Source organism: Polypterus senegalus, chromosome 16 (genome assembly GCF_016835505.1).
Source record: "Polypterus senegalus isolate Bchr_013 chromosome 16, ASM1683550v1, whole genome shotgun sequence".
Lineage (NCBI taxonomy): Eukaryota > Metazoa > Chordata > Cladistia > Polypteriformes > Polypteridae > Polypterus > Polypterus senegalus.
In genome coordinates this window covers 31,380,409-31,407,987 of record NC_053169.1, presented here as the reverse complement: position 1 = coordinate 31,407,987, position 27,579 = coordinate 31,380,409, and the positions used below count along the sequence as shown (strand labels likewise).

General features: G+C 40.3%; 1 protein-coding gene across 2 annotated transcripts; it reads left to right on the top strand.

Annotated features, from left to right (window-relative positions):
- The first annotated feature begins 502 nt into the window (after positions 1-502).
- On the top strand, positions 503-6,598 carry LOC120516625 (cytochrome P450 1B1). Of its 2 annotated transcripts, none has more exons than XM_039738417.1 (3): positions 503-774; positions 2,490-3,515; positions 5,542-6,598. In XM_039738417.1, exons 2-3 carry the CDS (start codon positions 2,497-2,499, stop codon positions 6,077-6,079), a joined length of 1,557 nt encoding a protein of 518 aa, XP_039594351.1. In that variant the 5' UTR covers positions 503-774; positions 2,490-2,496; the 3' UTR covers positions 6,080-6,598. The 2 variants fall into 2 exon arrangements, with proteins under 2 accessions (XP_039594351.1, XP_039594349.1); XM_039738415.1 differs by having other exon boundaries at positions 504-883.
- The last annotated feature ends 20,981 nt before the right edge of the window (positions 6,599-27,579 follow it).

The window sequence follows — 27,579 nt, the reverse complement described above, 5'->3', positions numbered from 1 at the left end:
CAAAAGAAAATTAAGTGTAAAAATTTTTTTTTCAGTGCAAGCATGCTGCATACAGCCGAATGCATTCATTTAAGAACAGACAAACTTATTGAAAGAAAACCCCCAACGAGACGACACCTTTAACTTGAAGTATCGTCCACGCAATCAGAACAACGTATTCAATTGCAAATGGTTCTGAAGCGTCACGTTTTCACAATTTCCACTGCTATCAAGTTTTATATTGTTACCAGCGATTAGCAGACTTTTTGGGGCAATACTGTCTCCGCACGCAATTGCGCTGAGGGTAATCAGAAGCTACTTTTTAACAAGAAGTTTTAAATATTCGCACACGAACACATAGAAAATGCGCGTGTGATGTAATGACTGAGGAGAGAGAGAGAGAGAAAAGAGAGAGAGAGAGAGAGAGAGAGAGAGAGAGAGAGAGAGAGATCTTCAGGAACATACAACTACCCAATAAAGCCGACCGCACAGATCCGATTGTGACGAAATGCGATCCTATTTGTCAACGAAATACTTAAGAAAGATTGGTAAACCTGGGAAGTTTATGTGCAAGCTATAAATACGAAGTGCTCCCAATTTTAAATTGACGAGAGATTTCACTTACTGAAAGCGATGAAGTTGTAACTGGGCATTACCTGGGAAAATGGAGATTACCTTTTAAAGGACTTAGGAAAAATAAAGAATTATTGTCCTTCGCGTGCTAACAGTTATTTTGCACGGATTGCCAAGAAACGTGTTCTTACGCATCTGTTTAACTGCAGCTGTTGAACTGAGGTACAGTGGGGCATTTTTCTTAAATATTCTTAACGGTTTTGCAAGCCTTACTGACCAATGAAAACGAATATCTTGTAGTCAGCTCAGTTGAAACCCAAGAGTATAGAAGGTAAGCATGTCGATTTACGTATACAGTAGCAGAATCTGTTCTAGCATATTGGCGTTACTTGACATTATTTTAACTTGTTTTTATTGCTTTCTACATTATGTATTTATTTATCTAACCATGAGCATAGAAAACACCATCCTATTAGATTAGACGCATTTTGAGCACGACTTGAGTCGGCTGAAATCTGTAGAAATTTGGTAGGTTTGTTTAACCTATACCTACAGTACCTGTAAATAATGTTTAAAATCAGAACATTTAAATTTTGTAGTAGCGTAGGTGCGACGCTGCAATTGAGCAGTGCATAATATTCCTTAAGTGTGAGCACGCATGTCACATATTACTTAGGACAATGAAAACAAGACGATATGTGGAAGCAGTGGCTACTGCTGCCTTCTGATTCTGGGCCGGTCACAGTCTGTGGGGATTAAGGTGCGTTCAGCAAGTTTTATGGCACGTTTAACTCATGTTTCCTGCCAACATCCTAAACTAGTGCCAATTAAATAAATTGGCCTCTTGACGACATCACGGATAGTTCCTAAGTTACAATATTTATATTATCCATCCATTTATCCATCCGTCCATTTTCTTAATTATCTTATCCAGTGCAGCACGGAGCAATTGGAGCCCAAATCAGCAATCTTCTGTCAGAAACAATTTCGATTCGATTTGGTTATTCTTAAATCAGATTATACCAGTTCAGTATCATGGAAGGTCGTTGCCAAAACCAGTAACACTACACGCTTATAACAGGAGACAAATCTAGACAGGGTGGCAGTCCTTCGCAAGGCGCACGCACGCACCAATTCAGAGCTGCCAGTTAACCGAACTTGCACGTTTTGGGGATTGTAGTAAGATAACCGAAGTAAGTTTAGACGTCCACGGAGAGAGCTTGTAACCGCGACACACACAACGTCTTGGATATACTGTATTATATTGTAGCACACTGTATAATCTAATATAATCTTGCAGACGTAACTCAGGAACTAACTGTGGTCCATTACATAGTTGACAATTAACATATATGTATTTTATCATATTATATCATATTACATACGATTAGTAAATTCAGAGAGTAACCTATTAAAAATAAGAATGTGTCAATATATCATCGTTGGTATAATTTGGTACTTTGTACGTTTGATTTTAATTTGCCGATATACTGCATAGGAACTACAAATATGCCAGTATGATGTAGGTTTACACTTATACTGGTAGAACAGAACACCGTTCTAATCATTTTGTAACTTCATGCCAGTGTCTGGGAGTACTGGTTGGTGCGTGAACTCTCAAGACTTAACTAACAGCTTATCTGCCTTAATGCCATTTGCACAACTAGTTTCCTGTGTACTGATTGTTATAAGGGCTAGGTGTCATTTTCAAAGTGACATCATCTGGAGCTTGATCTTTTTTTTCCTTGAAGGCAATTCTTCAGCTGTCTGTGTACACAACTTAGGGGGCGTGTTCATCCATCGCTCTAGCCTTCTCCAAAGAGTGTAATTTTATCCCATTTTCCCAACACTTTGCTATTTCTTTAAACAAATAAACTTGTTCATAATAATTTACAATAATGTGTCTGATTTGGATGATTCTGGTTTGTTCATTGCAGATCCAAAATGATTGTGCGCGTGTTTCAGGAGATCTTCAGGCCATCTCTGCAGACATTTTTATTGGCCTCCATGTCATTTTTGGTAGCCATGCACTTTTGGAAATGGTTTCAGCAAAGGTTCAGATGCTCCAAAAACAACCCGGGTCCTCCTGGGCCATTATCGTGGCCAGTGATTGGAAACGCAGCCCAGCTCGGGAGCCTTCCCCACACCGTTTTCTCTAAAATGGCACAGAAGTACGGAAATGTCTTCCGCATCAAGCTGGGAAACCGCGTTGTTGTGGTACTAAACGGAGAAGATGCCATTAAGGAAGCCCTCATCAAGAAAGGCGTGGATTTTGCAGGGAGACCAGATTTCACGTCATTCAAGGTAATCTCTGGGGGAAAAGGCATGGCATTTAACGGCTACAGCGATCTTTGGAAAATCCACAGAAAGGTTGCCCATTCCACAATCCGGCATTTCTCCACCTGCAATCAAGAAGCGAGAAAATCGTTCGAACAGGGCATACTTAGCGAAATCAAAGAAGTCATAGGCGTCTTTTTAAAAAAAAGTGAAGATGAAAAGTTTTTTGAGGCTAGCAAATTTTTAGCAGTGGCTGTAGCCAACACAATGAGTGCAGTGTGTTTTGGAAAAAGGTACAGCTACGATGACGCCGAATTTCAGTCATTGATTGGCAGAAATGACCAGTTTGCCAAAACCGTGGGGGCCGGGAGCATTGTGGATGTCATGCCGTGGCTACAGAGCTTTCCAAACCCTATAAAGACGATGTTTGACAACTTTAAAACCCTCAACGAGGAGTTTTATGACTTTATCTATGGCAAAGTGGTTCAGCACCGAGCGACCCTCAAAGCTGGCACCATTCGAGACATGACTGATGCCTTCATCGTGGCACTGGACCAGGGGAAAGAGGTAAAGAACGGAGCAGTTCTCGGAAAAGAACACGTGCCTCCAACTGTTAATGACATCTTCGGAGCAAGTCAAGATACGCTTTCCACGGCCATGCACTGGATGTTTCGTTTACTTGTAAGGTAATTTACCTCACATCAGCTCGTTTTTGATAAAGCTACATCACTGTTAGCAGTAGCACATGCATTGTAAACGCCCATATGCCACCGAGAATTGCTAGTAGGCTATCATGTAACGAAACTACAAAGCCGACAGTTTTAATCAACCCGATGTGAACATCTCAAACGGGCAATAGTTCATGTTGTCTTTGACTGATTAACCGGCGCCAAGTAGTAACATTTATTTCAGTTATAAAACACGTAAAACAATTAGCTGCTTCTGGAGATGCTAAATATATCGAATCCCTTTATACCATAATTATATAGAGCTCTCAATAGCAGAATCAACACGTAGGACGCAGTCTTAAAAGAGTCCAGAACACTTGCGGTTTTGGAGACTATCACGTAAGACAGCATTTTATAACATAGTGGCACAAAGAAGACAACCACTTCACATTCTTTTTTCCACAACGGCTTGCGTGAGCGTTGGTAACCACACTTTATAAGTTTTATCAGACTTAGAAGCACAAAACACTATTTTGGAAGGGCGTAATTATATTAATTTGTAATTAATTAAATGTATGAAAAGGAAAGGCTGCTGGAATGAGGATTTAGATATTTTCTATTTAGAAGTTTTTTTTTTTATTTTAAATGATGCATTGAAGAGGAGAATGATGTCCATCATAGGACTATATTCATATCTTGACAGATACATATGAAAAAACTACATAAAGAGAGAGAGAGAGAAGATAGGAGCACACGCTGATACTGCGCTTTGCCGCACCCACTACAGGACTCCCCGATTAGGACCCGAGTGCAGCAATGCGACGGGTGACCCCTCAGCACCACACTAGTTCAGGTGGCATGGAACAGTTGAAGGTTTTTTTTTTTTATGGTGGCTGGAGTGCCAATCCTGCCACCAACCCCCAGGTTCTTCCCTGCGGGCTGGAGGGAGACGGAATGGAAATGAGCGTTTATGCATCATCTATTCATTTCATACAGCGTCTTTCATGTAAAAAAAAACAAATTCAGAAACCTAAAGATGATGTACTACTTTAAACGTTTACTCCCACGAGCACATGTCAAACATATACTTGACATCCACTGCACGCCCAACCTACCTGGAAAGGGGTCTCTATTTGAACTGCCTTTCCCAAGGTTTCTCCCATTTTTTCCCTACAAAGGTTTTTTTGGGAGTTTTCCTTGTCTTCTTAGAGAGTCAGGACATGTTAAAGCCCATTAGGGCACATCTTGTGTGATTTTGGGCTATACAAATATACATTCTATTGTATTGTATTGTACTGTATGTTATCATGTGCGCGATTGTCTGTTCCTTCAGGTGTTATAGAAAATGCCAAGACTGTAACGCATGTCCTTTTAAAGTTTATTGCGCAAGACTTACACTGGCAGTTCTTTTAAATTAGACAAAGTTACTTAATTTGAAAATAAAATGTTACAGTAATGAAAATGTTTTCTTCTGCCAGCAGGGGGCAATGTCTGTTATGTGAACATTTAGAATTTTTTCTTTCTAATTTAACAATGCAGAAAAATAAATTGACATAACAGTCATGTTAAATGTAATTTTAAAAATAGCACAAAATTTGGCTCTTAATCTTACAAATATGCATGCTGCCTCCCCAGTTTCAGAGTCCTGGGTGTATTTTCTCCCCAAGATGTGTGTGACTGCTTATTTGGCACCACTAAAGTGGACCTGTATTAGTCAGCGTGCCCAGCAGGGGACTGGCACCCCATGTTGTGTTGTTTCCATCTTTGTACCGAGTAAACAGAATAATCGCCAGTGTTAAGGTAGCACTTTACTTGTTTATATGGGCCTGCTTTTCCAAGAGTTGATAAATATAAACACAAAGTGCTAATTTACCAGTGATGATTTTATGATGTATTAATGATATACGCACTGGCTACCAGGGTGCCTGAACCAGATAGAAAGGTTTTGTATATGTTCTGTATGTGTGTGGTATGCATCTTTGAAATGTTGAAGTAGTGATATTTTACATGCCTTTTACTAACACATTGTGGTTATCTTCTTCAGGTTTCCAGATGTCCAGGAAAAACTACAAAAAGAGATTGATGAAGTTGTTGGAAGAAACCGCCTACCGTGCATTGAAGATCAACAGAACTTGCCAAATGTTGTGGCGTTTATCTTTGAGACAATGCGTTTCAGCAGCTTTGTACCAATTACAATACCCCATGCAACTACGACTGACACATCTGTCATGGGCTATCACATCCCAAAAAACACAGTTGTATTTATTAACCAGTGGTCAGTTAATCATGATCCCCAAAAGTGGTCCAATCCAGATGTTTTTGACCCAACAAGGTTCTTGGATGAAGATGGAATCCTCAACAAGGACCTTATAAGCAGTGTTATGATCTTTTCGGTAGGCAAAAGGAGATGCATCGGGGATGAGCTGTCTAAAATGGTCCTGTTCCTTTTTGTCTCCGTTTTGCTTCATCAGTGTAACTTTACTGCTGACCCCAATGGATCAAGAACTATTGAATCTTTTTATGGTTTAACTTTAAAACCAAAACCATTTAAAATTGAGGTGACAAGCCGGGTTCCTGTGTAATTCCTCTAAGAGTGTCAGGAAAGAGAATATAGAGCCAGTAAAGCCAACAAAATGGAATCCACAGCTATGAAGGTACAGGTGAAACTAGAAGGCTGCCGAGAGCTAAGCACCAGCCTTTGATTAACGCAGGTCTACCTTATCTCATGGATTCCGTAACTTGCCTTGAGGTGTAATGTTAAGATATGTTGAAGTTCATATGCTTATTTCTTTGTATTTTTTTAAGCACAATTCCTGTTTAGTGAGCATTTTGGCGAGACTGAATTACCTTACGAGTACAGAATAAGGGTGAATTTAAAATGAAATGTTCAGTTAAGGAAAGTCGAGAAATAGAAAAACAGTGAAAATGAACAGTGGACATTTATATTGGAGTTGGACTATTTTCCTCAAAGTGGGGATTTTTTTTTTTTTTTTTTGTTTATCATGCATTTTCAATTTGGACAATTTTAGATCCTATTTGGAAGACATTGGAGTCACCTAAAGCTACATATTCTTAATGGCAGATTTAAAAAAAAAAAAAAATCATAGTATGCTTTGTACTGTACAGAGACAGCATGGAATACTGTAAAAGGTATGTTTATATTTGAAACAGTTTTGTGTAGCAACACAACACGCTGACAAGTTGTCGCTCTCCGCCTGAAGACTTCACTGTGACCTTCCATTATATGTGACATGTGGATGGGTCACAATAATTCACACACCATCTTTGTCAGTTTTTACTTTTAGTAATATAGAACCGGTGCTTCTTTCTTTCTTTCTTTATGAAATGTACATATCAAGAACACATATCAGGGAATGCCAGCCTCTAGGGACATATACGGAAGAAAGATGTGGAGACATTCTCATGCTACACATAGCTGATAAAATAAGAGATGCTCATTACGATCTTGCCATTTTATAACCTACACATAAGCTTCATGAATGTCTACTGTACTTAATAGAAATGTTAAATTTATTTAGCTACTGAAATGCACTGATATATTGGACTTGTGTACTGACAGGGTTATTTTAGGTAAACCATTGCTAATTTCAGACTAACCTGGAGAATGATGAGGATGTTGTTGAGGATACATTAGTGATGTGAAAATCAAATCTAACAGTGAGATACGCTGAGGATGTGGTCACTTTGGTTCTTGTCACAACAACAAGTGATGTGAATTGTATTTATCAATGTATACATTTTATGTTGTGTGTCTTTTTGTGTACACATCTATCGAACAAAATCACTTAACCCATTTAGGGACCAGAGCCTATTCCAAAAGCGCAGGGTGCAAGACAAGAAACAATCCTGGATAGGGTACCAGATCATCCTAGGGCACGTCACAGACAAATGTAGATGTAAGTTGCTTAAATGACTAAGATAAGCTGATAAGACTGAAATTATACATACACACACACATTTTATATAATATATATATATATATATATATATATATATATATATATATATATATATATATATATATGTATGTATATATATATATATCTTAGTCATTTAAGCAACTTACATATACATTTGACTGTGACGTGCTCAGGGATGATCTGGTACCCTAACCAGGACTCTTTAACATTAAGGGTTTACCCAAATTATTTAATGGGCAAAGCCTCTCATCATATGTGATTTTATATATATATATATAAAATCACATATGATGTGTGGCTTTGCCCATTAAGTAATTTGGGTAAACCCTTAATGTTTAAGATTCCTGTTCTCCAAAACTAACACATGGGCTCGTCCTGCAGGGTTGAGAGTAAACCAAGGCGCACTTCTCAGTATGTCTCGTAAATTCAACCACAGGATCCGTTTCTGCTTCACCACATTTGCTATGTTATTTGAAAGCAGCCTACAATTTAATATGTTCTTGCTTGTTTATTGCCACAAGCCTGAATGCTAAATAGTATTACGTTGTTTAACTTTGAATTAATGATTAAACAATGCAGGGAATGAGAGCCGATTTAAAAGTTCTTGCTGCCCAAGGAGACACACATTCCCCTCCGTCTTTACTGCGAATCACACACATTTGAAATTGTTAACCAGTGCTCACAAAGCAGCTTTGGAAATGGTGACACAGTTAATATGTGATTGTTTTCTTATTGGCGCAGGCACACTTCAGTAGCGTCATAAGGCATTATCTTGTAGGCATTGGCACACAAAATATTTATGCTTGATACTTTATCTCGCTTAAAGCCTGCACGCACGCACATCCAATGATGGCATTAATTTAAAAGACCACCCAGGGATGCACGTAATCTCAACATAGCAGCCTGACAGTTGGGTTTTGCTGTGCCCTCAGATTCCAGTTAAATCTTGAGAACACAACATTCGCTGTGCTGATTCAATTCGTGTTGCACGTGACGGATGAATGGAAGTGCCCTCGGTTTTTGATTGTTTGATGGTTATGATGTTTACGTTTGTCTGTATTTCAGTGTATTGCTGCTGACATTAAGAACACAAAGCAGGTGTATTTGATAAACATGAGTGTACTTTTGTGAGTTTAAAGTCGCCTCCTTTACATTGTACAGGATACAGGTTTGGGTTTGTTTGAGGTTTTACAATTCGGTCCCGGTAAGGATTAATTAAACAATGCAAAATCAAATGGAAAAACTCTGAAAGCAAGTAGCTTTGTATTCAATTTTTGCTCGTTATTTATATAAGTAGTGTCTCAGAATACATCAATACAACAGCCAAAAAGGAAGGAGATGACGGGAATCCACTATTACTCTTTCATTACCAAAGGTTTGAAAGCAAAGGGTTTGAATCAGTACAATAGAGAATGGGGAGATGTTTCTAGGTTGCTGTTAAGTAAATGAGTTTCAAGTGCCCACTTTTCAGAAATTTACAATTTTAGTTGGCTGTTAATTAAAAAAATATGAAATTTCTCTTGCTAATAGCCAGTCTTCTCTCATGACAGCTTTCAGAAAAAATAATTTTAAAGAATTAATTCCTTCAGTCATTCACAGACTATATTCTTGGGGTCAAACAAATGAATGCCACAGACTTTGTTTCTATACAAACTTAAAGTATTAAGCAGTCTGCTTTCTAAAATGAGTGGTGATTAGTGGATCGTCCTAATCTTTATCAGAGTTTGCTCTTCTGTTTTTTTAAACCTCCATCAGTTTGAATGCTGTCAAAACTGGACAATTGGCTTTAACCAAAGTTAAGAGAGGAAAAAATAAGCAGGTGTTCAGTCTTGTTAATAGAAAAACTCAAGAAAATGATTGCAATGGATAACATGAGCCATCTGACAAATGAAACGAGTGACAGTTGTTTGTCAAATCAGGAGTCTCAGGTGCCAATAAGTTACCCAACTTGTGTGAACTTAGCCTGTGTCTGTGAATTGCTGTATTAAACTTCACAAGATGCCTAGATTTGAAAACAAGGGAAAAGGGACATAACCTTTGACGTCATTTAACTGTGAAAGGGTCTGCCGCAGGACCAGTCCGTGCCTGATAAATCGTCAAAACTGAGAAGAGTAGAACAACAGCAGTAGATGTCTAAGTAGTGTTATTTAAACAATGTATTTTCTTACAAGCTTACAGTTATCTGGATAGCTGCTATTCTGTTATATTATCAATGTTTGAATTAACTTGCACATTACTTTTACAGTTTTATCATTTATTTCATGTATTTTAAAGAAATCCATAATATATTTTCTATGTCTTATATGTTGTTTGAAATTATAAACATATTTCTAGTGCCAAGCAAGCTAACATTTAGCTTTATTTGTAATCATTTTTTAAATAATAAAGAGCTATTGAAATACACTGTCTACATTTTGTTGTAAAGTCCAGTTAAGTATGCAAATTGAAAGGTCCAGTTTATGAAGTGTCTGGATGAGATGGTCACTAGCACTGTGGCCTCACATCTCCAGCCACCCCGGTTTGACTTCCATTCTAAGCCCCTGGATTTCCTCTCAGTGTGCTGTTTTCTTAATACACCTGAAGAACAAGCAGGTCATGGTGACTGGAGTACGAGTGGACGTACTGACTGGCGGTCTGTGTGAGGTCGACATACTGACCGGCGTCCTGTGTGAGGCTGACGTACTGACCGGCGGTCTGTGTGAGGTTGACGTACTGACCGGTGGCCTGTGTGAGGTCAACACACTGACCGGCGTCCTGAGTGAGGTTGACGTACTGACCGGCGGTCTGTGTGAGGTTGGCGTACTGACCGGCGGTCTGTGTGAGGTCGGCGTACTGACCGGCGGTCTGTGTGAGGTCGACGTACTGACCGGCGGTCTGTGTGAGGTCGACGTACTGACCGGCGTCCTGTGTGAGGTCGACGCACTGACCGGCGTCCTGTGTGAGGTCGACGCACTGACCGGCGTCCTGTGTGAGGTCGACGCACTGACCGGCGTCCTGTGTGAGGTCGACGCACTGACCGGCATCCTGTGTGAGATTGACATACTGACTGGCCGTCTGGTTGGTTCCAAATTCCAACTGAAGCTGTGGAGATAGGCTCCAAAAACAATGGATGGATGAGATACTGTGGCATCTTCACTCTCAGCTAACCGAAGAAGCCAGATGGGCTTTCACGTATGTCTGTGATATTCATACTTTGCTCTTGGTGTGAAGGTAAAGCATTAGGAGAGCATTAGACTTCATGTGTCAACCACTCACTCCAAAACAAATCTAAAATTAATGTTATGGTAGACAATATTCCATCAGCACTTTAAAGAGGCATTTAGACTCCAGTCAGAGTGTCGAGAGTTCAGTATATCAGTCAGGGATAAGCAGACACAGACGCCCAATCCCACGTGTCGAGCTTTATTAATAATGAAGTACTTCTGCATTTGTTTGGTGCACAGTCTCCCAAATATACATAGACATGTATAAGTGTATTATTACATTGCAGTCTTTATATAATAATGCCAGTATTAGTATACACTTGGTATGTGTGTGAATGTGCAGACTAATATCTACCACAAATGTTATATAGCCGGGATGGTGTTGGTGAAGGAACACTTCTCTAAATTGTGATGGGAAGCCCTGTACAAAAAGGAAATATATCGCAACATGCCTAAACATTATGTGGATACATATTTCAGTACAGATAAAACTATATATACTGTAGTTCAAATAAATATTTGAATCTGTCGCCAATCGTCGGATCTGCAGGAGAAATGAGAGGAGAGACATTAGGCGGTAGCGCCCACCTCACATAAACAGTTTTGGGGATTCTGGAGATAAAACTGGAGCATCCAAAGAAAAGCCTACAAAGATACTGGGAGAATATGAGAACTCCACACTGACAATAACCATGCAGGGATTCAAACTACAGTAGAGTCTCATTTATCTGATCTTCGCTTATCCAATATTCTGTATTATCCGACGTCCCACCGCAAAAAAAAAAACGCATCAATCGGCAACAAGAACTGCAAGTTGCTAGCGTGAGCGTAGTCTATTTTTTGTTGCTAAGTTCATTTTTTCAGTTACATTTTTCTGTTGTTTTGTTGTAAAACGTGATTACAGTGGATTATGTGGCCAGCCATCTCTGGCGTGTGTGCGTGTGTCTCTCTCGCATGTGTGCGTCTGTGTGTGCGCCTGTGTGTGCGTGTGTCTCTCTTTTCTCGTGTGTGTGTGTGTGTGTCTCTCTTTACTCGTGTGTGTGTGTGTGTCTCTCTTTCGTGTGTGTGTGTCTCTCTCTTTTCTCTGTGTGTGTGTGTGCGTGTGTCTCTCTTTCTCTCGTGTGTGCGTTTGTCTCTCTTTTCTCGTGTGTGTGTGTCTCTCTTTTCTCGTGTGTGTGTGTGTCTCTCTTTTCTCGTGTGTGTGTGTCTCTCTCTTTCTCTCGCGTGTGTGTGTCTCTCTCTTTCTCTCGCGTGTGTGTGTCTCTCTCATTGTGCGTCTGTGTGTGTGTGTCTCTCTCTTTCTCTCGCGTGTGTGTTGTCTCTCTCTTTCTCTCGTGTGTGTGTGTGTCTCTCTCTTTCTCTCGTGTGTGTGTGTGTCTCTCTCTCTTTCTCTCGCGTGTGTGTGTGTGTCTCTCTTTTCTCGTGTGTGTGTGTCTCTCTTTTCTCGTGTGTGCGTGTGTCTCTCTTTTCTCGTGTGTGTGTGTGTCTCTCTTTTCTTTGTGTGTGTGTGTCTCTCTCTTTGTGTGTGTGTGTCTCTCTCTTCTCTCGTGTGTGTGTGTCTCTCTCTTTCTCTCGCGTGTGTGTGTGTGTGTCTCTCTTTCTCTCGTGTGTGTGTGTGTGTGTCTCTCTTTCTCTGTGTGTCTCTGTGTGTCTCTCTCTTTCTCGTGTGTGTGTGTGTGTCGTCTCTCTCTTTCTCTCGTGCGTGTGTGTGTCTCTCTCTCGCGTGTGTGTGTGTCTCTGTGTGTGTGTCTCTCTTTCTTTGTGTGTGTGTGTCTCTCTCTTTCTCTCGCGTGTGTGTGTCTCTCTCTTTTCTCGTGTGTGTGTGTCTCTCTCTTTCTCTCGTGTGTGTGTGTCTCTCTCTTTTCTCGTGTGTGTGTGTCTCTCTTTCTTGTGTCGTCTGTGTGTCTCTCTGTGTGTGTCTCTCTCTCTTTCTCTGTGTGTGTGTGTCTCTCTCTTTCTCTCGTGTGTGTGTGTGTCTCTCTTTCTCTCGTGTGTGTGTGTCTCTCTTTCTCTCGTGTGTGTGTGTGTCTCTCTTTCTCTCGTGTGTGTGTGTCTCTCTTTCTCTCGTGTGTGTGTGTGTCTCTCTTTTCTCGTGTGTGTCTCTGTGTGTGTGCGTGTGTCTCTCTTTTCTCGTGTGTGTGTGTCTCTCTTTTCTCGTGTGTGTGTGTCTCTCTTTTCTCGTGTGTGTGTGTGTGTGTGTCTCTTTCTCTGTGTGTGTGTGTGTCTCTCTCTGTCTCTCTCTTGTGTGTGTGTGTCTCTCTCTTTCTCGTGTGTGTGTGTCTCTCTCTTTTCTCGTGTGTGTGTGTGTCTCTTTCTTGTGTGTGTGTGTCTCTCTTTCTTTGTGTGTGTGTGTCTCTCTCTTTTCTCGTGTGTGTGTGTCTCTCTTTCTCTCGTGTGTGTGTGTCTCTCTTTTCTGTGTGTGTGTGTCTCTCTCTTTCTCTCGTGTGTGTGTGTCTCTCTCTTTCTTCGCCTGTGTGTGTCTCTCTTTTTTTGTGTGTGTGTCTCTCTTTTCTCGTGTGTGTGTGTGTCTCTCTTTCTCTGTGTGTGTGTGTGTCTCTCTTGTGTGTCTCTCTTTTCTCGTGTGTGTGTGTGTCTCTCTTTCTCTCGCGTGTGTGTGTGTGTGTTCTGTGTGTGTCTCTGTGTGTGTGTGTGTCTCTCTTTCTCTCGTGTGTGTGTGTGTCTCTTTGTGTGTGCGTCTGTGTGTGTGTCTCTCTCTTTCTCTCGCGTGTGTGTGTGTCTCTCTCTTTCTCTCGCGTGTGTGTGTGTCTCTCTCTTTTCTCGTGTGTGCGTGTGTCTCTCTTTTCTCGTGTGTGTGTGTCTCTCTCTTCTCTCGTGTGTGTGCGTGTCTCTCTTTTCTCATGTGTGTGTGTCTCTCTCTCTCTCGCTCTCTCTCTTGCTGCACAGGAAAGCACAGGGAGAAACTGAACGTGTGGAAATCATTGGCAGGCACAAACCGAAAGGGAAACTGGCTTGTTCCTAACCAAGTGTGTGGTTGTGAACAGAGGCAAAAGTTTGGTGAACTTTTTGTTCATAACCCGATTTGTACCTGTTCAGAGGCGTTCGTGAACTGAGCCACTGTATTAGGTTCATAACGTGTAAAATTCTAACATAGTTTGACGTTTAATAGGCTTTTTCTTAATGCCTTCCATTATCCGACATTTTCGCTTATCCAACGTTCTGCCGGCCCGTTTATATCGGATAAGCGAGACTCTACTGCACTGTAAGTGTTCTGCCACTACGAGGATGCAGCACTGACATATAATATTCTAGGCATGTAGACACACACACGGACACACTCACTCACTTGATCTCTTTGCATATATAGTGGGACAACTTCGAGTCAGTGATTAACCTAACATGCATGTCCCTTAGCATGGAAAGAAAATGGGATTAATATGGAGAGAAGATGCAAACTCCACCGACTGACCAGAGCTGGGATTTAAAACGTGGAGCTCTTGAGCTAATAATGCTGCCATCTTCATATAAACTCATACGATACATCCAAGCCTACACTGTTAAACATGCTTCATCCAATTTAACTCAAACTAGAGCAGAATTAGACGTGAAGTAGAATTCAGCCCAGGCAAACACACTCAGAAAGAAACATCTGGAAGTGAATTAAATAAAAGTAGTTTTCAGGACTACTGCATGTATTCTGCACACTTCTAAGTTTTGTTTGTCTTTTTTCTTATCTCTGGTGGTCCCACATTTACTTTACTCTCCACCACTGCACTGAGTTAACACATTTTAAAATGACCCCAAAGCAAAAGGGAAGCGCTTTACGTATTACATCACTTGGGAATGGCTATCATGATCTGACAGAACATCCTGCGCTTTATCAGCGCTGTGGTTACAGCTAAGCAGCAAGTGCGTGACAAATCCAGATAAAGTAGGTTGATTTCTCAACAAGATAAAAATAATTAAAGAAAAAAAAAAAAGCTTCTTTTAGCTTTGAATCAATGAGTAAAGAAAAAGCACATAAAGTTATACTACCACAGAAAAAAAAATAAGTAAATGGGAAAATTATAAAAAGTATATCAGAAACAGACAGTTTGCCAGAAAACAATTAAAAATGAAGTCAAAGTTAAAAAATGTTAGGCATTATAAATATTTGTTGTATAACAGACTAAAAAGAATTGCTCTGGGGCCTACGAGCCAAATGGCACAAGACACATTTGAGGTCAGATAACTGAAAGGAAGATGAAGGCTCATCCATCCATCACTGGCTGAACGTTCTTAATCAAGTTCAGTTCAATGGCAGCACTGGCACACAGCAAGAAATAGCCCTGGAAATGTTCTCAATCCACTAAAAGAACCGTTCATGGGCACTGGCACACATAAGGCCAGTTTAAAGACGTAACTTAATGTGACCGGAAAACCATAAGTGAAAAAAGACCAAGCAGGGGTTCAAATCAATTAAGGCATTCATAACAAGATACAAAACAACGACCTGAAAGCAAACTGAAAATGCTTCCTAACTGAATGTGTCTTAGCAAAATAAAGAACGTATTCCTCCTGATCTGCGCCACCACCACCACCACCTGATCAAAGCACCGTGATGTCCCTACATTGATGGATTAACGGCCAGAAGTCCACATGACCGTCATCATCAAGTTCTTCCATGAGAACCCTGAATACCTTGAGGACTGATTGAGGTCATTGATGTTTGGTAGAATTCCTAGAGGGGGCTGGGTGGTCTCATGGCCTTGGAACCCCTGCAGATTTTTTTTTTTTTCTCCATCCGTCTGGAGTTTTTTTTTTTTTGGTTTTTCTGTCCTCCATGGCCATCGGACTTTACTTTTATTTTATGTTAATTAGAGTTCCCTATTTCTATTTTCTTATCTATTTTGTCTTCTTTCTCTGTCTTCATCTTGTAAAGCACGTCATTTGTATGTAAATGTGCTATAGAAATAAATGTTGCTGTTGTTCTTACGCTTAGCTCAGCATACGCGATGTCACATTTACAATCACAGCAAACGCAGCTCTTGAGCCTAATCATTTTATGACAACGCTAAACTGAAAATGGAACGTTCAGGTTTGAGAACGTCGGTGTTGTGTTTTAGGGCATTTGAGTTGTCAGCTAACAGCTTTATGGATCTCTTCTAATGCAAAAATAAATGAGCTCATATTATTATTATAGTTGTTATTATTATTATTAGTATTATTCTTATTATTGACAGAAATCGTGTTCTACCACAGAAGAAACAAGTTAGAAAATGTATGTATGGTGTAACATTCAGGGGCGTTCGAGGGCTCTGTCAGCACTGTAGCCTTCAAATGACCACAAGTCCCCTGTCAAACCCCACCAGACACACACACACTTACAGTGACAAGTTGAGATTGGCATTTAACGTATCCTAAAACAATGACCTTTTGTAAATCCATGCTTGAGCCTGTAATGGGACTTGCAAATCTGTTCAGTTGTGACAAATGTTAAAGAACAACAGAAGTGAAAAGCAAACTATTACAGCGAGTGACCATTAAGGATACCAGGTGAACGTGGCACTCTGATGGTAAAGTAGAGGGTGACCAGAAGGCCCAAGCCAAGACACTTGTGTAGCATGTATGCCTATGCATGAAGCTCATCCTCATTTGTTTAATGGCTGATTGATTTATCTCAGTAGCATCATCATCATCATCATCATCATGAGAGAAGGGGCAGGACATAGGGAAAAAAAACACACACACACTTAAAAAGGAAAAAAAATGGACACACAGGATTCCAAACAATATTAGAAGTGGAAACAAATAAATGGCAATGCTGTCTGTTTTTGTCTCCTTCTCGTCCCCCTCATGAAGCTGTCAAATTTAACACAAGTTCTTGATGAAGCTTTCTCGTCAAAGCTTGGACTACATTTTAATTTGTATATGACATTGGGGGTGATTATGGGGTTTGGTGCCACTTGGATTCTCATAAATGTACAGTAATCCCTCCTCGATCGCGGGGTTGCGTTCTAGAACCCCCTGCGATAGGTGAAAATCCGCGAAGTAGAAACCATATGTTTGTATGGTTATTTTTATATATTTTAAGCCCTTAGAAACTCTCCCACACTGTTTATAAATATTCTCCGCACAGTTATACAGTAAACCCTTGTTTATAGCGGTGGATCCACTCCAGACAGATAAATGAATTTCCAAGAAGTAGGATTCTTTATTTATAAATCTAATATTTTCGCAGTTAGAGCATTGAAAACCTGTTTACGACCTTCTCAATACGTTTTTTAACATTATTAGAGCCCTCTACACATGAAATAACACCCTTTAGTCAAAAGTTTAAACTGTGCTCCATGACAAGACAGAGATGACAGTTCTTTCTCACAATTAAAAGAATGCAAACATATCTTCCTCTTCAAGGTGCGCACCAGGAGCGGAGAATGTTGGAGAGAGAGTAAAGTAAACAATCAAAAATCAATAGGGCTGTTGGGCTTTTAAGTACGCAAGCACCGCGATAAAGCAGCGCAATGAAGGGATCAATGTGAAGGTATAGCCTTTCAGCATTTTTTACTGGCGCGTCCATATCTTCTAAGCAAACAGCCCCTCTGCTCACACCCCCTCCGTCAGGAGCAGATAATGGGGCCAATCATACGCCTCCCTGATGGTATTGCATGATGGATAAGTATCTGCCTGTATTTCTCAGAGAGTGTGAGAGACAGAGAAAAGCAAACAATGAAAAATCAATACGGGCTGTTAGAGCTTTTAAGTGTGCGAAGCAGCGCGCGGGAAGCATATCGTATATCATTGAGGAGTTTAATTTAATATGTAATACGTGCTCTGATTGGGTAGCTTCTCAGCCATCCGCCAATAGCGTCCCTTGTATGAAATCAACTGGGCAGACAAACTGAGGAAGCATGTAACATAAATTAAAAGACCTATTGTCCGCAGAAATCCGTGAACCAGCGAAAAATCTGTGATATATATTTAGATATGCTTACATTTAAAATCCATGATGGAGTGAAGCTGCGAAAGTCGAAGCGCGATATAGCGAGGGATCAATGTATTGTGAAGACGCTTGTATTGCCAGAGTAACATTTCATTAGATGGGCAGCCTGATAAAACTGGGACATTTTGATATTCTTCAGTTTTTTATTAGGATGGATAGCCTGAAATTGGGACTGTCACTGGAATGTCTGGTCACCCTAAAAAAGTATAGTGAAGGTGAAATAGGGAATCATTATAAGGATGGGTTACTGTAAGGTAAATACTCTGTGCAAAATGGCTTACAAACCACACAGAACTTCAGTCATATCTCGATAACCTTTTCTTTACATTTTATGCTTTTACGATGAGGAAAATCATTTAACGTACCTGTTACAACTTAAAGCAGCCGGTGGGGTGAGGTGCCATTGAACTGTTTCTCTTCTGTTTGCGCTTAAGCCGATGGGAAGATTTTCATAGAGCAAAAACAACTTCCTGATGTAGAGGTTTCCCTGAGCGCATCCATCTTGACTTACTGATGGAGGACTTGCCATCCTACGCGCACGACAACAGCAAGTAACAGCGACGTCCTACCCAAGCATTTAGTCTGCTGGTGTTTCATTAACTTGTACTGGGGATCTGTTTGCCATCAGTAACAATATACAAAAAATACAAGCTGGTGTAACTGCCGTCAAGGTAAAATGGAAACCGCAAACTAATTCATACATGAAGTTGAACGGGACGGTTCTCTGTTTTAATTTACTTTTGTAAATTCTCTAATTCTTTTCAATGGGAGATTTTAAAGCTGTGGACAGCATGATATGCTCAGAATATCTCAATGAAAAATGGTACAGTCTCGACAAAGTGTGCTACATCTCAACAAAATTGGTCCGCGGGGGGCTGAGTTTGGTTCATATGGACAGACAGATGGGCTATTGCATTATGTGTTTCATGCATTATATGCAAATGCACCTAAAAAGACAGAAAAAAACTTAGACATTCAGCTGGGCCACAGCATACGCAAGCCCACCTGCTTTTTTAACCCGCCAGTTTCCTGCTACAAAAAGATACCAGCAAAAAGGATCAGAATGTCAGAACTCATCTGCACAACATGGCTAACAAAGAAGATCAGAAAAAAAGGCAAGAACATCTTAGGACCTCGTTCAGAATTAATAACAGGATTATTTATTCACTGTGCTACTGTGTCTCCTTCATTGGCTTCACTCCTCTCCCTCTCAGTCTATCCCATCTTGATACGCCTAATTCTACCCCGTTTTTCATGACTCGCTCCCAATCATCTCTAATGCTGATATCACGGACCGTCTTTCCCATTCTGCTGTTTTCATTCAGCCTCAAATCTACCTTTCTTCCCTAAACATTTCAAAGCTATAGATTCTCTTCAAGCCTCCCCAGCATCAGACTAACAGCTACTTCGATCTTGAATCGGTCTGGATTCTGACTTCATCACAACACTGAGGCTGCGATTTTTCCAAAACAGTCACTGGCCTCCTCCACAGTGCTAATAAGAGTGAATGGCTACTGTTCACCACAACCTCCTTCTGAAACAAATCAAGAATCAAAGCTTAGAATGACAAGAACCTATTAGTCTCAGATTCCATCTTACTGTATTTTCAGCAACACATTGCCAGTCCTCATCCTGCTCCCTTCTCACTTTCCATCTGCTGATGTTCGGATTTTAGTTTATGGTTATGCACATTCGGCCTCCTGATGTTTGGTTTTGACCTTGGCCCATTTCAGCCATTTAGTTTCTCTCATTCTTTGGTGTTTCTGTTTTCAATGACTTGTGAAATAAAAACCTGGGCCAGGAAGTGTGGATGGATCCTGACATGAAGAGAGTTTTGGCTGAAATAATACAAGTCCAGAAAGACGTGAAGGCATTGCAAAAATAATCTTCTAATATAATGGTTTTCTTTCAGCAATCAGTTTTAGAATTTAAAAACTTGTATCAATGAGCTAACTCCTTATCTAATGCTATTCTCCTAAGTAGTGGTACTGTCAGTGCTTCTTCAATTCTCCATCCCAGCTGCATTTCAGGGGATTTAAACAACTACAGAGAGTTGAAATCAGTGCAGTTTGCACTTTGACCAGCAACCACAAACCTATCTAACTGATAACTCTTGAGTTGTATTCATAATCTCTAGCTGTGATGATAAGCCTCCAGACTGGGCCTCCATCTCCTGCGATTCTAATCACTTGTGCTGCTATTTACTATGAACATTTTTTGAAAAATATTAAAATGATGTGCAATCAACATGGTAGGAGGAATGCAGCTATTAATAGACTACCAGACCGGAGAAATGACACTAGCACTACTCATCTGTATACACTCACCTAAAGGATTATTAGGAACACCTGTTCAATTTCTCATTAATGCAATTATCTAATCAACCAATCACATGGCAGTTGCTTCAATGCATTTAGGGGTGTGGTCCTGGTCAAGACAATCTCCTGAACTCCAAACTGAATGTCAGAATGGGAAAGAAAGGTGATTTAAGCAATTTTGAGCGTGGCATGGTTGTTGGTGCCAGACGGGCCGGTCTGAGTATTTCACAATCTGCTCAGTTACTAGGATTTTCACGCACAACCATTTCTAGGGTTTACAAAGAATGGTGTGAAAAGGGAAAAACATCCAGTATGCGGCAGTCCTGTGGGCGAAAACACCTTGTTGATGCTAGAGGTCAGAGGAGAATGGGCCGACTGATTCAAGCTGATAGAAGAGCAACTTTGACTGAAATGACCACTCGTTACAACCGAGGTATGCAGCAAAGCATTTGTGAAGCCACAACACGCACAACCTTGAGGTGGATGGGCTACAACAGCAGAAGACCCCACCGGGTACCACTCATCTCCACTACAAATAGGAAAAAGAAGCTACAATTTGCACAAGCTCACCAAAATTGGACAGTTGAAGACTGGAAAAATGTTGCCTGGTCTGATGAGTCTCGATTTCTGTTGAGACATTCAAATGGTAGAGTCAGAATTTGGCGTAAACAGAATGAGAACATGGATCCATCATGCCTTGTTACCACTGTGCAGGCTGGTGGTGGTGGTGTAATGGTGTGGGGGATGTTTTCTTGGCACACTTTAGGCCCCTTAGTGCCAATTGGGCATCGTTTAAATGCCACGGGCTACCTGAGCATTGTTTCTGACCATGTCCATCCCTTCATGACCACCATGTACCCATCCTCTGATGGCTACTTCCAGCAGGATAATGCACCATGTCACAAAGCTCGAATCATTTCAAATTGGTTTCTTGAACATGACAATGAGTTCACTGTACTAAAATGTCCCCAAAGTCACCAGATCTCAACCCAATAGAGCATCTTTGGGATGTGGTGGAACGGGAGCTTCGTGCCCTGGATGTGCATCCCACAAATCTCCATCAACTGCAAGATGCTATCCTATCAATATGGGCCAACATTTCTAAAGAATGCTTTCAGCACCTTGTTGAATCAATGCCACGTAGAATTAAGGCAGTTCTGAAGGCGAAAGGGGGTCAAACACCGTATTAGTATGGTGTTCCTAATAATCCTTTAGGTGAGTGTATGTATCTATGTCTATCTATCTACAATGTGTGTACGGATATACACGGCTCACAAAAATTAAAGGAACACTTTTTTTATTGGGCCTGGCATGAAATCAATTAAACCTGTCTGATAATTATCTGGTTGGTTAAGCAGCTGAGGTCATTGTTAATCACTTTCAGTTGTATTGGTGTTCATGGACTTAACGACAGGTGCACTAAAGTGGCAACAATTAGAAAACCCTCAAAACAGGACTGGTTTTACATGTGGAGGTCATTTCAAGTTTCTCCCTCTTGATCTTTTTTGGCTGGTTTTCCACTCGTGCTAGTTTTGGCTTGAGTAATCATCTCTACTGGCAGTATGAGGCGATTCCTTAACCCTACAGAAGTTGCACAGGTTGTCCAACTTCTCCTGGATGGCACATCCACACGTGCTGCAGCAAGAAGGTTTAATGTGTCTCCCAGCACAATCTCCAGAACATGGAGGAGATTTCAGGAGACTGGCTGTTATTCTCAGAGAGCTGGACAGGGCCGTAGAAGGTCCTCAACCCATCAGCAGGACCGATACCTGCTCCTTTGTGCAAGGCGGAACAGGCTGAGCACTGCTCGTGCCCTACAGAATGACCTCCAGAGGGCCACTGGTGTGAATGTCTCTACCCAAACAATCAGGAACAGACTTCATGAAGATGGCCTGAGGGCCCGACATCCTGTAGTGGGCCCTGTGCTCACTGCCCAGCACCGTGGAGCTCGACTGGCATTTGCTCAAGAACACCAGAATTGGCAAGTCCGCCACTGGCGCCCTGTACTTTTTACAGACGAGAGCAGGTTCACCCTGAGCAGCTGTGATAGACGTGAAAGAGTCTGGAGAAGACAAGGAGAACGATATGCTGCCTGCAACGTCGTTCAACATGACAGGTTTGGTGGTGGGTCAGTGATGGTCTGGGGAGGCATATCCATGGAGGGACGCACAGACATCTACTGCGTAGGAAATGGTGCTCTGACTGCCATAAGGTATCGAGATGAAATCCTTGAACCCATTGTCAGACCCTACGCTAATGCAGTAGGTCCTGGTTTCCTCCTAATGCACGACAATGCCCGGCCTCATGTGGCAAGAGTATGCAGGCAGTACCTGGAGGATGAAGGAATTGAAACAATTGAATGGCCTTCACGATCCCCTGACTTAAACCCAATAGAACATCTGTGGGACATTATGTTTCGGTCCATTAGGCGCCGCCAGGTTGCTCCTCAGACTGTACAACAGCTCAGGGATGCCCTCATACAGATCTGGGAGGAAATGCCACAAGACACCATCCGTCGTTTCATTAGGAGCACACCAGGTCGAGCCATCGGTTCTGCTCCCTTTATGAAGCGCAACAGAGTTGACACCCTCACTCCTGTCCTCTCCACCAGGATGAATTGTCAAGACAGACATCTACAAAGCGATTGATCGCTATCTTGTTGTTGTCTTTCATTCGTCTCTCGTCTTTCTTGTCCCCTAACACTAACCCACCTCTCTTTTATTGTGAGCTTATCCCTGTTAATTATGTTGCTGCTCCCCAATTAACTAAATACAAGTGATCAGACATTTTCACATGTGAGCCGCTTAACCACCAGGCTGTGCTTAAAAACAATTAAATTAATTAATTCAATAAAACACAGAGGATATATTATCTTATTTGGGTCAAAAAGAGAGACAAGGGATAAACTACTTTCAATAAGTCCTCCGGGTGTTATGAATATCTTCTAATAAACTATGAACTGGCAAACGCTCCTGCAGTCTTCCAATTATTTATTAATGACATTTTGAGAGATATTGTGAGTATTTACAGGTTAGTAATTAATATATTCCTTTTCTCCCCATTTTTGACCAACACACAATACACATTTGAGAATTCCTTTAAAGGCTTAGTGTATACAATTGTAACATTTTTAGGGTATGAGGTTACTAGAGTAAGAATAAGCTTAGATAAATCTCAAGTTTTGGAGATTCTGAATTGGAAAGCTCTGAATTCAAGACCTGTCACTTCTCCTGTTACCTCACTCACCACAGACCCTCTTGATGCCTACACATTTCTAGCCAATGTACCAGAGCGGCCTTTTTACAAACCTCCTACTGCAAGAGAAAAATGTTTTAGGTTGGAAACACTTTCCCATTACGTTTAGTCACTCTGGGATCTTTCACCTCCCTGAACATATTACATGATACAGTATTTGTAGTGGGAGAATCTGCATTGTAACGTTAAGACTTTGTGTAGGCATGGTAGACTTGTAATCGGCCTTAGATAAGAGCCTAGGACTTACCTCTGGGGTTACTACAACCCATTGTCCCACAAGTCAGATCGTGTGAGGACACTTCTGTAGACTTAATTACAGATCTTCTTCCATCCTCACAAAGACACACAAATACAGTAGTAGTGGGAATTCGATTGTCGAAGATGTCCAAGAGCACACACTTCATTCCTTAAAGATATACAGTATTAATTCAGGAAACTTTTAGATTGGGTGATCTTCCAAAAACCATGTTTTGTAATTGTAGTCCACAAGTAAACCTTACTTCTGGGTATCACCTGAAAGTAACGTGTGAACAGAATGAGACAACAGGTATTTGGAGAAAATTTATAGTGGTAGTATTAGTTTGCCTCCCGCTATTCTCCCAGTCCTGTTTCCTTGTCCTTGTGGCGTGCCTTCTCTCCTCTGCACAATTATCTCCCTAATATCCTTAATCTATTTAGTTCATATGAGGGCTTGTCTGGCTACAAAATCAATCTTTCTGAACAGTACCTCTGCCTTTTAGATCAGAAGTGTTTTCTGTCTCTCTGTCTGTACCACTTGCTAGTAATCAGATACCTTGAAACCAATCTTTCTAATTTGTCACAGTACACTGCGGTGTCAAATTACAAGCATGTAAATGAGTACTGTTCCACAATTTTAATGTTGGTAGTAAATGCAAGTCTAAGGTGAGATAATCCACTTCCCAGCTTTCTTTGGAATTGAAAAAAATACTATTAAGCTCTCCTTACCACACTTAGAAATATGCCATTGGGCATTTACCCTTTGTCCAGTTCTGAGGTCGGATTCCCTATGAACCCAAAGTTCTGGTTGCCTGCTGAATGGGGATAATTCTATCTGTTTTTCAGTCTGGATGTCTGGAGGCGTTATATTGCTTGGTGATATTTTTAATGACTCAAGGCTCAAGACATTCCAGTAGATCCAAGTGTTCTGCTTCATCATCCTTGATCTTTTCCTTGTCTCCCCTTTTATAGCCAGTAGCAGGACTGTACACAGTCTGGAAGCAGATTGAGTCGATGTCACAAAGCCAAATACCAGCCACTCATCTCCCAACAAACTGTACAATTTGTCTAGTTTTCCCATTCCTAACTTGGGCCTGTGAGTCAGGACATACGTTCTTCTGTGGCTATATGGGCATCTTTGATTTCAGATCTTTATGACCCCTCTATCAGGGTTTTAACTTTTTAGTCTGAAATATGGTGATATTATAATCTCTTACTTATTTTGTTTAATGAAAGTTTGACCACAATAATTATCGATTGGTTAATTATTAATCGACTGAGAAAAATCCACCTAATAATAAATAAAACTAGGGGTCGCACTTCGCGCCTTTGCCACTCGCGTATGCGTAAGTGTAAACGGATGTAAAATTTAAACAGACTGTTATTTTCATGGGAACTGTTACATATGCATAATAGAACTATTTAAATTACAGCGAGTAATTAACCATAGATAAAAATAGTAAAAATGTAGTAAATTTAAATAAAGTTACATTTCATGTTATGTTACTATTATTGCTGACAATTCGTCACATGTTGGTTTATTATAAATGCGACCGTGATCTTTCGGATCGATATAGAAATCCAAAAAAACTTCTTTGTCCGTGTTTTGCAGATACATTTCGTGTAAAGCGATACTTATAGACGCATGGATTTGTATCCATTATTGGCTGTAGAATTTTTAATATGTCTGATCATTTAACCTTTTTGATTCTATGTTGCATTGTTTCTCCATGGTCATAAATATAAACCTGACCGAACTGTGATTTGTTTGTAATTAAACTTGTAGTAGCTTTAATTGTTGCAGGAATACAGATTCTCATAGTGTATGGTCCAGAATCATGTAAATCTATGTTTTGAGCATTGAATGATGCGAACACGAAAAGATTATTCTACATTTGGATATTTTGCCTGTAGTGTTTGTGGATTTCACTTTCACCAAACAATACATTTTTTAATTCTCGCGGATACACCTCTTCATTGGGAAGAAACACTACTTTTCCCTGATGGCAACACAAATTAGACGATCTACAAGTCTCCAACTTTAAAGCCAAACAATATCTACATATTTCTTTTCATATAGCATATGTCCATATATTCAATCTCTTTTTGATGTTCTGTTATTTCACCGAGTAATAATTTCCATTTGTTAGCGCTAATGAAATCTTTACTATAATTTTTTTGAGACTTTCGAATTTTAGTACTTTCATAATCTGTAACTTGCTCTGCACGTGTATTGCGCCAAAATGTTTGACCCTCTTTACAACATTCTATTTTGTCTTCTACTCTTTGTCTTTTATTTCCGACCCCTCTTGGACCTGCTAGGTTTTCAATTCCACCTGATCTGGGCTGATTATTGCTTTCCTGTCTGACAAAAGCATTCACACGAATGAGAGTTGAGTGGACCATAGTCTTGTTTAAAAATGGTTGAAAGGAGGGCGTGATTCATGGCAAAAGTCTCATCTTTTGTGACTTGAAAAAATCTCTTCAAAAAAGTCTCATCTCGTCGCAGGATTTTTTTTATTTAATAGAGAGATGTAATTATTGTGCTACTGTAAAGAGCCAAAGTTCCCCTTGGGACAAATAAAATACATGCTTAATTTTGTACATATGTGCTGTATTAAGTAATAATTCATGAATGTGCTAAATAAAGCTGCATTGCATTTTGGTTTATCAACTAGATATAATATCATCTAAATTACAGATCTTCATTTACTATGAAATGCACAACACCTATTAAAGCTTAAAGGAATACTCCACCCACTATTTCTATTTTTGTATATATTTTTTACCCCATGTAGGTTGCAGTGATGGCTGAGAAAATTTTGTAATACTGTATCTTGTTTTCCTGCTGAACAGAGATAATAAAGTTTTTGATACAATAAATGTAGGGGAGTGAGTGAGAATGCAGAATGAGTCCCAGAATAATTGGGGTGCCAACTGGGCAAGGTCCATTTAATTTCAAGCAAAAACAAAACAAACTTATCAGGCACACAATGGTGCTTAGCAAACAAAAGAAAGCAATAGCCTCTTGTCACTGTTTAGCAGCATTTCTGGGTAGAACTACGCTGGAGTCATTCGTGACAGTCGGGGAGATGCTGCCTTTTGGGGATATCGTACTTTTATATCAGCTGGTCCAGAAGGGGTGAGGCTTCTCTGGTTCAGTTGCCCTCAAGGGGCAGATTTTCAGCACTATGTAGGAAAAAGGAGACAAGACTTTTAGTGACAGTGCCCCCTTTGATCCTGGGGTGCTTCCACATACCTTAAGTGATCCTGGAAGGCGACCCTATGCCGCCCATACATGACAAGGCCTATGATGTCCAATGCTGGGCAGCAGCAAACATCATCAAAATTGTACATGAAAAAAATCTCACGTTTCTTGTGTTGCATAATCCACATGTCAAGTCGTCCAGTCATGTGCTCACAACAACCTAAGCACATGTATTTTTACTAAAATATTGTTAAATAAATCACTTCTGGAAATCATTCTTGTGAATAAAAATCCACAACTGATGTATCTCAGGATTCATTCGTGTCAGTCTGTGAAAACACAAGTGATTGGCCCTTCTGCTTATTGAACCACCTTGGAGACGCACAAGTCCGAGGCGTACTCTCTTCCTGATGTTGTTTTTGTTTCCTTTTATTTAACTTTGAATCTTTAGTTATGAACGCCTCTCACTGAACTTGTTAGCCAATGCTGCCCAATGAAAAACTTGTTACTGGGCTGAATGTCCGATCAGTGAATGTGGGGTCAGGCAGGTCTTCAATTCAAATGCTCCATCACTTTTCAGCAAGTTTCATGTTTATTCACAAGAGCATTTTTATAGAAGTTGTCTACTTAACAATATTTTAGTAAAGGTGCATGTGTTTGGGATCTTGTGGGCATATAACCAGATGACTTGATGTGTGGATTTTTTCATGGATGTTTTGATGACAGCATAGACAGCTATTCCGTCTGAAACTATGCCATCTCTCTTCTGGTTTAAAAACATGAAATAAAACATTTTTCTTTGTCTTCACTGCAAATTACATTGTGTAAGTAACATAAATATTTTTGGGTGGAGTGCTCCTTTAATTTGACTGGGGAAAAAAAGAATAATAATAAAAAAAAAATATCTATCAATTTTTCTAAACAGCTGCATATAGCATCTTTCTAAATCACACAAAAAAATTCTATATGGAGTATGAACT